We start from the raw sequence: 12,196 nt of genomic DNA on the forward strand, positions 1-12,196 counted from the left end.
CCCAATTCCCCAGAGCAGGAACGTGCCAATCCAACCCACCACGTGTACAGACACCGCCTGAATGCAGCTGGCCTGAAATATTGCAGAACTTTCCGGGCTACGGTGTAGCTCCTGTCCCCAGCGAGACCTCACTGCGAGAGCTCATCCACTCCGAGCCCATGGTGTGCCCTCCGGGAGAATGTGGCAATCTTCCCAAGCCAGGACCAGGAGCCCCAAACTCAGCCCAGCTATGAAGATCAACCCGCTGTTTCCGACTGACGCTGTGGATCTAAAAGGCTTCAAGGCAGCAGATCTGCAACTGCGAGACAAGAGTGTTGGACAGCTCCAGGCAGATTCCCTGGCGGTGACAGAGAACTCACCAGGAGTTAGACCCCGGGGCTCGTCTGGAACTGGACAAGGTAAGGGGTTTACACAAAGAGAGACTTACAGACAGCAATTCTCAGGCAGGGGCAAGAACAAAGGAGACAGATATTTAGTTACACGGAAACACGCCGACACAGGAAGAGAGAGGTAGGTGGTGGACAGAAGATAGACTGAAACAGACGCAGAAGCACACAAGGGACAGGGAGAGAGAGGGATAGACACGGCAAAACACCGGGGAGAAGGAATTGGAGAGAGATACGGGGACACAGAAGCACAAAGAGAGATGGAGAGACAGCAGAACAAAGGGAAGAAAACATATGTATATGTGTAGAGAGAGAGAGAAATGTGAAGGGACAGATGCATTGGGAGAGAAGAAAATAGTAATCCTGACCCAGTGAGAAAGTCCAAGAGAACATTGGAGCGATCGAATGACAAGGGAATGTGGGGAAAATTGGAGGCAAACATGTAAGGGTAACGTTTATTCCAGCTTTGCAAAAGAAAGCAAAAAAGGCAGCCAATTATGGATGATAGTGGAATGTTATCTTAATCTGAAGGTTTTGAATTTAATTCTACAGTAACTAAATTAATGCAAATTAAAGCGGATTTGCACAGGTTGAATAATGCAGGGTTTGTGGGAGAAATCCAGCTAATACCCATTCACAGTTACCTGCAAAAAGGATTAACTGTCTCAGGTCCACCCTCTAATATAACAAAGGCTTATTTTCCTGTGCTTTCTCCTGCATAATCTTTACATTGATCACACTCTATGTTGGCATTGAAATTGATGCCACACATTTATTTTGACGTCTGCATTGTTTTAAGTAGAAAACATTGCATTAAATGCCTGGTCAAGTATGTTAATAACTAACAGTAACCATTATGTTATATAGAAGGGCTTGGTTTGAGTGTACAGTGAGTGTGGGTTTAAAGAGGACTTAAAATGTAGTGGACTATCAGTGTGTGGCTGGGATGCTAATTGCATCAGTAATTACTGTAAAGGACTGTTGATGTCAATGTTCCTGGTTTTAGTTTTCCTGATTGCCACTTACAGAGGAATGATTTGTTAAGAGTCATGAACTGTACCGGTTTTAAGAACTGAACTGGCAAGCCCAAAATTAATGAGTGTGCCATCAAGGCAAATCTATGAATTAAATACAAACATTTTATATTTCAGGATTTTGGCAACAATGGGCCTGCCTTACCGGGTTCACTAATATCTTTCAGGATAGACAATTGTCACCCTGATCTGGACTGATCAACATATGACTTCAACCGCCTAGCATGTGTTTGGCAACCAGAGCTCACTTTCTCCCTTCTGAGGCCAGAAGGTTGTGATTTCAAATCTCACTCCAGAGACTTACGCACAACAGTCCAGGCTGATATTGTAGTGTCGCATCAGGGGAATGCTGCATTGTCAGATGTGCTGTAGATAAGATGTTAAATAGGTGTGCCTACTGCCCTCTCAAAAATCTCAGTATTTCAATGAATAAGGGGAATTCTCCCCAGTAACTTGGCCAACACTTATTCCTCATTCAAAATAATTAAATCAGCTTATCTAGTCATTAGTCTGCATCCAGGACCTTGCTCTATACAGAGATAATGGGAACTGCAGATGCTGGAGATTCCAAGATAATAAAATGTGAGGCTGGATGAACACAGCAGGCCAAGCAGCATCTCAGGAGCACAAAAGCTGACGTTTCGGGCCTAGACCCTTCATCAGAGAGGGGGATTGGGGGAGGGAACTGGAATAAATAGGGAGAGAGGGGGAGGTGGACCGAAGATGGAGAGTAAAGAAGATAGGTGGAGAGGGTGTAGGTGGGGAGGTAGGGAGGGGATAGGTCAGTCCAGGGAAGACGGACAGGTCAAGGAGGCGGGATGAGGCTAGTAGGTAGCTGGGGGTGCGGCTTGGGGTGGGAGGAAGGGATGGGTGAGAGGAAGAACCGGTTAGGGAGGCAGAGACAGGTTGGACTGGTTTTGGGATGCAGTGGGTGGGGGGGAAGAGCTGGGCTGGTTGTGTGGTGCAGTGGGGGGAGGGGATGCACTGGGCTGGTTTAGGGATGCAGTAGGGGAAGGGGAGATTTTGAAACTGGTGAAGTCCACATTGATACCATATGGCTGCAGGGTTCCCAGGCGGAATATGAGTTGCTGTTCCTGCAACCTTCGGGTGGCATCATTGTGGCAGTGCAGGAGGCCCATGATGGACATGTCATCAAGAGAATGGGAGGGGGAGTGGAAATGGTTTGCGACTGGGAGGTGCAGTTGTTTGTTGTGAACTGAGCGCAGGTGTTCTGCAAAGCGGTCCCCAAGCCTCCGCTTGGTTTCCCCAATGTAGAGGAAGCCGCACCGGGTACAGTGGATGCAGTATACCACATTGGCAGATGTGCAGGTGAACCTCTGCTTGATGTGGAATGTCATCTTGGGGCCTGGGATGGGGGTGAGGGAGGAGGTGTGGGGACAAGTGTAGCATTTCCTGCGGTTGCAGGGGAAGGTGCCGGGTGTGGTGGGGTTGGAGGGCAGTGTGGAGCGAACAAGGGAGTCACGGAGAGAGTGGTCTCTCCGGAAAGCAGACAGGGGAGGGGATGGAAAAATGTCTTGGGTGGTGGGGTCGGATTGTAAATGGCGGAAGTGTCGGAGGATAATGCGTTGTATCCGGAGGTTGGTAGGGTGGTGTGTGAGAACGAGGGGGATCCTCTTGGGGCGGTTGTGGCGGGGGCGGGGTGTGAGGGATGTGTCGCGGGAAATGCGGGAGACGCGGTCAAGGGCGTTCTCAATCACCCGACCAGGCCCCCTCCACCGACACTCTCATCCGCCTAGCTGAACTCGTCCTCACACTCAACAACTTCTCTTTTGACTCCTCCCACTTCCTACAGACTAAGGGGGTGGCCATGGGCACCCGCATGGGCCCCAGCTATGCCTGCCTCTTTGTAGGTTACGTGGAACAGTCCCTCTTCCGCACCTACACAGGCCCCAAACTCCACCTCTTCCTCCGGTACATTGATGACTGTATCGGCACCGCCTCTTGCTCCCCAGAGGAGCTCGAACAATTCATCCACTTCACCAACACCTTCCACCCCAACCTTCAGTTCACCTGGGCCATCTCCAGCACATCCCTCACCTTCCTGGACCTCTCAGTCTCCATCTCAGGCAACCAGCTTGTAACTGATGTCCATTTCAAGCCCACCGACTCCCACAGCTACCTAGAATACACCTCCTCCCACCCACCCTCCTGCAAAAATTCCATCCCCTATTCCCAATTCCTCCGCCTCCGCCGCATCTGCTCCCACGATAAGACATTCCACTCCCGCACATCCCAGATGTCCAAGTTCTTTCAGGACCGCAACTTTCCCCCCACGGTGATTGAGAACGCCCTTGACCGCGTCTCCCGCATTTCCCGCGACACATCCCTCACACCCCGCCCCCGCCACAACCGCCCCAAGAGGATCCCCCTCGTTCTCACACACCACCCTACCAACCTCCGGATACAACGCATTATCCTCCGACACTTCCGCCATTTACAATCCGACCCCACCACCCAAGACATTTTTCCATCCCCTCCCCTGTCTGCTTTCCGGAGAGACCACTCTCTCCGTGACTCCCTTGTTCGCTCCACACTGCCCTCCAACCCCACCACACCCGGCACCTTCCCCTGCAACCGCAGGAAATGCTACACTTGTCCCCACACCTCCTCCCTCACCCCCATCCCAGGCCCCAAGATGACATTCCACATCAAGCAGAGGTTCACCTGCACATCTGCCAATGTGGTATACTGCATCCACTGTACCCGGTGCGGCTTCCTCTACATTGGGGAAACCAAGCGGAGGCTTGGGGACCGCTTTGCAGAACACCTGCGCTCAGTTCGCAACAAACAACTGCACCTCCCAGTCGCAAACCATTTCCACTCCCCCTCCCATTCTCTTGATGACATGTCCATCATGGGCCTCCTGCACTGCCACAATGATGCCACCCGAAGGTTGCAGGAACAGCAACTCATATTCCGCCTGGGAACCCTGCAGCCATATGGTATCAATGTGGACTTCACCAGTTTCAAAATCTCCCCTTCCCCTACTGCATCCCTAAACCAGCCCAGTGCATCCCCTCCCCCCACTGCACCACACAACCAGCCCAGCTCTTCCCCCCCACCCACTGCATCCCAAAACCAGTCCAACCTGTCTCTGCCTCCCTAACCGGTTCTTCCTCTCACCCATCCCTTCCTCCCACCCCAAGCCGCACCCCCAGCTACCTACTAGCCTCATCCCGCCTCCTTGACCTGTCCGTCTTCCCTGGACTGACCTATCCCCTCCCTACCTCCCCACCTACACCCTCTCCACCTATCTTCTTTACTCTCCATCTTCGGTCCGCCTCCCCCTCTCTCCCTATTTATTCCAGTTCCCTCCCCCCATCCCCCTCTCTGATGAAGGGTCTAGGCCCGAAACGTCAGCTTTTGTGCTCCTGAGATGCTGCTTGGCCTGCTGTGTTCATCCAGCCTCACATTTTATTACCTTGCTCTATACAATTTGGTTGCTGTGGACAATCTCCAAAACTTCCTCCTTTCGAGGATGCTCACCAGGATATTAAAGCTGGCTTTTCCTGCACTGTCCACAATTTCATGGACTAAAAACTGAAACTTTGAAAGGAATAAGAAAGTGAGTGAAGTAGCCCTTTGTGTCTTTGTAATCAGGCTGAGTAATACTGGTATAGATATTGTCCACATAAACCCAGGCATAAAATGTTACACAAGCTTTCAGAAACAGATAAGTGTCTGGTTACATGCTGTCAAGGTCAGTTGCCTGCCACATCAGCCAGACTACCATTATTTCTTCGAAAGGCCTTGCACTGAATAATGTGTCATTGTATAGTTCAGAGAATTAAGTGAGCGGGAAATGAAACATTACGATGCAGAATGATTTTCATTAAAATAAGCACCACATTTTTATAACACACTTGCCAAGTTGGTATAAACGTTCCTCTGATTTAGGTCGGGGTTACAATTTCCAAATAAAGCTTAGCATGGAAGGTACTAGAACTACACAATAGGTAGTCAACATCTACAAAGGTAGAAAGATTATGACTTACACCATCCATATTCCGTGTACTATTCTTAGTTTTCCTGCTATCCTTCCGCCTGAGCTTCCCTCCACTGTCACCAAGACAAAAACATTGGCCCGTAATGTTCTGTTTATTTGTGCTCAGAGACATGGGCGCTAATAAAATGCACAGCCACAAGGACATTGATAATTTGTTGGTAACTGGAATTCAAAGTCTGCTTGCTAACTAGATGAAGCAAGGTGCAAGTGTTGGGAGAAGACACAATTGGATCCAGTTATAACATCTCCATCAATGAGTACTTTAATCTTCCACTGATCTTTCCCCCAGCCTCCCCAACTCTGCAACCACTTGCAGCTCTAAGATCTCTGTGCTTCTCCATTCCTGTTTCTTGTACTTGTCAGATTTCCTTCTGTTCATCTCTATCAGCTAAGCACATGAAATGTCCTCCCTGGATTCATCCAACTCCCATACTGCTCCTATTAAAGCCTTCCTAAAATCCACAAAACCTTTGTTCACCAGCTCTAATATCTTATGACTTTTAGTGAGTAGATCCACACCACATGGATTGTAATGGTTCAAGGAGGTGGCCCGCCTTCACCTTCTCAGGGACAATTACAAATGGGCCAATAAATGCTGGTGTTGAATGACCACAACTTATGGATGAATAAATACAAGGTGCTAAATATTCTATGCAGGTAAGGCGAGGATAACGGCTTTGTGAGCTGTAACTTACATATTCTTATCAAGAAGAAACATATTTTGTATGGTTGCGGTGCTTTGCTTAATCCAAATTCTTGGTGCCGATTTGACACAGGAGAATAAGTAAAATGCAATTAGCGTTGGCTGGATGGACACATTTTTACATCTCACCCTCGGGTTTGCGCTACAAAAGATTTCCAAGCCTGCACAGAGCATGCCATTTGTTTCCATGGGATCTTGCTTTGTTCCAATGTTCGACTACTTTGCAATAATAGGTACATTTTAAAAAAACGGATATGTTGTAAATCACATTGGACCCTCCTGAGACTTTGATAAAATGCTGAATAAGTATAAGATAATTTTTTCCAATAAAAGAAATTGGTTTCATTTTGGGAACTACGGTGCAGTGCGAGATACCTTCTTGACTTTTGCCTTGCTCACCCGTCATCCAGGATTCTAAGGACCGGTGAAATGTACAATTATTTAGTTCAGAGAATTGCACAGATTCTAAGATAGGGGTCAAGGAGAGAATGGCAGCATTTTTTCAGGTATAGTACATCTGCAACATTTTATTTTTTCTATTTAATAATATGTTGAAATTCATTCTGACCTTGAGGAGGTTATTGAGTTTTGAGATGATGCCTTTCATACAAAGAAAATAAATGGTGTTACGTATGGTTACCTGGAATTCAGTGAAAATGCATCTGCCTCTTGTTAGACTGCAGTGCTTGCTGTTGAAAGGATTGGATTAACAGCTGTTATATAACTGAGTTAGAGGATTTTTTTCCAATTAGACGAGAGAGAATATCATGGGTTATGCCCTGTGCAGGGATATTTCAGGCATTAAATGAGAATCAAGCATCCATCTAGTTTATTTTATTTTTCAAAGTGAAAGTGACTATGGAAGTGTCATTTTAAAATATTGCAGTTCATGTGAATTCAGTTCTGTATTCAGGCTATTCAACTGAATCTTAATTTAAAACATAAATTCATTGAATGCATATTGTGAACTCATTGATCCATTCAATGAGAGAATCACATGTATTCAACAGTAGACAGAGGAAACTGTTTGATGCCAGTTTGCTAATACAACTCTCCATATTATAGAGACACAGGTAGGGATGAAATATCCAATTAGATGGTTAAAATGAACATTTGCATAGCAAATGAGTAATATACGTACGGCAGCAATTTTGATCGGATTCTGATCGACAGTGTTCAGGTGTTCTTAAGTTAATTCTTGTCTTTGCATTATTTTGTGATGCTTTTATGAAGCACATTGTGACATTTTACTATGTTAAACCGGCTCTATAAATATAAACTACAAGGTATTGTTGTTGGCCATTTGTTGTTAACAAAAGGGAATAACATTCTCACTGTGAGGAGAGTTGCTGAGGGCTATCTCAGATATGAATATGGAATAGGGTAATCCACTTCCCAATGGATACTTATTTCAATTCCTAAAAAAGTGAGTGATTTATCAATCTTAACCCACAAAAATTGCTTATGCGCTTTAGCAACAGATTGAATTCCTGCCAGAAATTCACAGAGGAACATGTCATAATCAGTGTTACCAGTAGCTCTTCTCTGTTTACTGATGCCCAGTTGTTTTCTGTCAGGCCAGTCGGCTCCTGACCACATTACAGCCTTGCTTCAAACATGGACAAAAGAACTCAAATTCCAGAGGTGAGGTGAGAATGTCTGCCCTAGACTTCAATGTTGCATTTGAATGAGCATGACTTCAAAGGGACCTGACAAAATGGAGCCAGTGAGAATCGGAGCAAAGCTCTCCGCTGGTTGGAGTCATTCCTGGCACAAAGTAAGGTGGCTATAATTGTTGGAGGTCAGTTATTTCACTTCAAGGACATCTCTTCAGGGTTCCTAGGCTCAACCATCTTCGGCTACTTTGTCAATGATCTCTCCATCATTAGGTCAGAAATGGGGAGGTTTGTGAATGAGTGCACAATGTTCCACACCATTTGTGAGTCTTCAGATTCTGAGGCAGTCCATGCAGAAATGCAACAAGATGTGGACAACTTCCAGGCATGAACTGCAAACTGGCAAACAACATTCATACCAAAGAAATGTTGGACAATGACCTTCTGCAACATTACCATCACTGAATTCTCCCTTGTCCACACCCTCTGGGTTACCATTGACTAGAAACTGAACTGGGCTAAATGTGGCTACAGCAGGTCAGAAGCTAGGATTCCGGCAGTGAGTAACTCATCTCCTGACTCCCCAGAACCTGTCAACCTTCTACAAGGCACAAGTTACAGATCTGATGGAATCATCCGTACTAATCAGGGTGAATGCTGTTCCAACACTGAAGAAGCTTGATACCATCCAGGACAAAAGAGCCCACCTTTTTGGCACCACACCCACAGACATCTACTCTCTCTACCACCGATGCTCAGTAATAGCAGTGTGTACCATCTGCAAGATGCAGTGCAGAAATTCATCAAGGCTCCTGAGACAGCACCTTCCAAACACTTCCATCTAGAAAGAAAGTTGCAGAAGATAGATGGGAACTCCACCACCTGCAAGTTCCCCTCCAAGCCACTCACTGTCCTGTCTTGAATGTATGTTGTCATTCCTTCAATATTGCTGGGTCAAAATGCACTCCCCCCCTAACAATCCTGTGGGTGTTTCTACGCCGCATGGACTGCAGCTGTTCAAGAAAGCCACTCGTACCAACTTTATCCAGGGCTGTTAGGGATGGACAGTACTAACAATGCCCACAACCTGTTAAGAAATGTATTAAAATGATCCCACAGCACTGGTGTAATAACGTGCAGGGGCAGTTGGTTAAAGGGTAAATGTTGGCCAGGTCAAAGGGGCCCTCATCACCATGGGAAACCTGACATCCTCTTGAGTGCAGACAGAGTCTGCGTTTAATGGCTAAATCTGAATTACAGTATCTCAAATGGAGCAGCATTTCCTCAGTGCGAGAGGCAGTCTGGCTTGCTCTTAAGTTTGTGGAGTGGAACTATGAAGGCAAAAGACATCAGACCAGAAGCAAGAGCATTGCCTATTATGTAGTGCCAGCGCTGTGTTACAGTGCTGAGGGAGTGCTGTGTTGTGGGAGATGCCATTCCTTTGGATAAGATGTTAAACCGAGGTCCAGTCTGATTGGCACCAATAGAAATGAGCAATTATTAGTTAAAGGGAATAGGTGAGTTTCACTTTGATAAATGTAGCAAGATAAAAATCTTTTTAAAATATCAATGTGAACAAGCCAATGCAACTTATTCCTAAATCTATTGACAAGTGTTTACTGTCAACAGAGCACAGGATGGAATTGCGATCAGTTCTGTTGCTTAGTCTGCTTGTTGCAATTTTAGGTAATCATGGAAATTTGAAATCACTGTTGTAATATACAACGTTAAAAAATAATTTGCTCATGGTGAATAATGTATTAAATACCAAGCTGCAAAGTCGATCACAGAGCAATCAATGCAGATGTGATTTCAATTTAATGGGTGCGTGATTGGGTTCGAGTGAGATAAATATCTCAACCCATTCAGAGGTTCAACATTGTCACAACGGACTCAATTGTGGATAAACACAAATTCCACCCCTCTCACCTCCTGTAATTCTCCCTCCTGCTGTTTAATTCATATAATGTAAAAGCATTGTCAGGGAATGAATCAAAAGAAACAATTGAGTGTAATTGCCTGTTGTTATTCAGTGCACTCTGGGGAAATGAATTGTACAGATTCAAGCCCTTTGAGGGAAGAAATTCCTCTTTATCTCTGTTTAAATCTACCACCCCTTAGTTTAAACCTATGACTTGTAGTTATGGATTTCCCAACAAGGAGAACCATTAGCCCAGGCATCGTATGTATCTCAATATGATCTCCTTTCATCCTTCTAAGCTCTAGCCACCCTAGTAAACTTTAGTATAGGCCTAAACTGCTCTATTTAACCTCACAAGGCAACCCTTTCATCTCTGGAATTAATCTAGAGAAACCTTCTCCAAATTGCCTCCAATGTAATTCCACCTTTCCTCAAGTAATGGGATGAAAACTGTACGCAGCACCCCAGATGCAATCTCACCAGGCTACAATTATACTTAGATAACAAAGTGTGGAGCTGGATGAACACAGCAGGCCAAGCAGCATCTCAGGAGCACAAAAGCTGACGTTTCGGGCCTAGACCCTTAATCACTCAGCTCTCTGATGAAGGGCGTAGGCCCGAAACGTCAGCTTTTGTGCTCCTGAGATGCTGCTTGGCCTGCTGTGTTCATCCAGCTCCACACTTTGTTATCTCGGATTCTCCAGCATCTGCAGTTCCTATTATCTCTGACTACAATTATACTTACTTTCTTTTATGCTATCTTTTAGCAATAAATGTTAAAATTACATTTTCACTCCTCATTTCCGACTACACCTGCATATTAGCTTTCTGTGTTTCATGCACCAAGCATTTAGAAGTTTTTGTCCACTTAGATTATAAATTGTCTTTTATGCTTCTGATCAAAACGGATAATCTCACACCTATCCACTGGATCAAAACAGATAATCTCACACCTATCCACTGGATCAAAACAGATAATCTCACACCTATCCACATTAATCGCTATCTGCCAAATTTTGGCCCATTCACCTAAACTAAGGAAATGTGCCGAAGAATTGGAGAGAAGGTGCACAAATAGTATTTTAAACAAACAGAAATTCCCCTACAATGTTTTGAATTCTCGAAGAATCTTTTACATCTATCCAAGAGGGCCAATGATTTAAATATCTAATTGAAAAAGAAAAGTTACTCCTGACAATACATCACTCCCTCACTCCCACAGAGAGTATCAGAGGAAAAAAGAACAGGAGTAGGCTGTTCAAACCTGTTTCACCATTCAGTAAGACTATATATGATATGTTTCAAATTTGCATTTCCATCTAACCCAATAACTTCTCATCCCTCACCTAACAACAGTCTGTCTTTTATAGTCTAGATTTTGACTGTCTGGAGTGGGACTTGAACCTACAACTTTTCAATACACTTCGAACATGAGAACATAAGAAATATGAGCAGAATTAGGCTATTCAGCCCTTCAAGCTAACCTAGCTATTCAACAAGATCCTGGCTGATCTGACCCAGCCTTCAACTCCTCCTTTGTTGTATCTTGTCATGGCCATCACTCAGCAATACCTCAAAAACCTATCTACATTCTCATGTAGTATTCCATTCATTTGGTCAAGAAGATTGAAATAAAGAAATTCCATTTGTACTTTTTGCAATTAGGGATGCACCCAATGAATCAACTAAATTTAAGCCATTTGAATTAGTTTTGGGGCATGAGGTGAGAGAACCACTGAAACTAATTAAGGAGAAATTGGTAAGTCAGAGTTCAGAGAGCACACATTTGGACTGTGCGTCAAATTTTAGGGAATGATTAAATAGAGCAGATAAGTTGGCTACACAGCATGTGATGAAACAGGAAGCAGACAACAGATCTAAAATTTGTAACAATGCCAGTGGAGATAAAGTGTTAGTGTTACTCCCAGTTGGAGGTAAACCTTTAAAGGCAAGGTTTAATGGACCTTATCAAGTGGAAAGGAAATTGAGTGAGGTGAATTATTTGATAAGAATGCCAGATAGAAAGGCATCTCAGAGTGTGCCATGTGAATATGTTCAAAAGGTATTTTGATAGAGAAGGAAAGTAAAAGGAGAATAGGTTACTGGTTACAATGCAGGGTGATTCTGAATTGGACATTTCTGAAATTAAATTGAGCAATAAGGAAGTTCTCAAAAATTGGGATAAATTATTGAGTTACTTTCCAGAGGAGAATCAAAATGACCTAAAAGAGTTATTATAATCACATAGGGAGATATGTGGGAATAAGATGGGAAGTACTAATGTGATTATGCATGATGTAGATATAGGAAATGCTCTTCCAATTAAGCAACATCCTTATAGGCTTAAGCCTCTAAATTGGTACAGGTTCAAAAAGAGATTGAACACACGTTCAAAGTCAATATAATCAAAGTGAGTTGCAGCAAATGGACCTGACATATGGTAATTGTGCCAAAACCAGATGGCACCCAATGATTTTGTGTGGACTATCGCAAAGTCAATGCAGTTTAA

At 44.5% G+C, this 12,196-nt stretch overlaps 1 protein-coding gene across 8 annotated transcripts in view; it reads left to right on the forward strand.

Moving 5' to 3' along the window:
* The window catches only part of LOC125460802 (anoctamin-4), a 216,386-nt gene continuing 204,190 nt past the window's right edge, over positions 1–12,196 (forward strand). For all 8 annotated transcript variants that reach the window (XM_048548780.2, XM_048548779.2, XM_048548778.2 and 5 more), the window contains exon 1: positions 1–398. In XM_048548780.2, coding sequence (XP_048404737.1) covers positions 179–398 — 220 coding nt within the window. In that variant the 5' untranslated portion in view covers positions 1–178. The remainder of the gene's footprint in view (positions 399–12,196) is intronic.

Source organism: Stegostoma tigrinum, chromosome 18, assembly GCF_030684315.1.
Source record: "Stegostoma tigrinum isolate sSteTig4 chromosome 18, sSteTig4.hap1, whole genome shotgun sequence".
Classification (NCBI taxonomy): domain Eukaryota; kingdom Metazoa; phylum Chordata; class Chondrichthyes; order Orectolobiformes; family Stegostomatidae; genus Stegostoma; species Stegostoma tigrinum.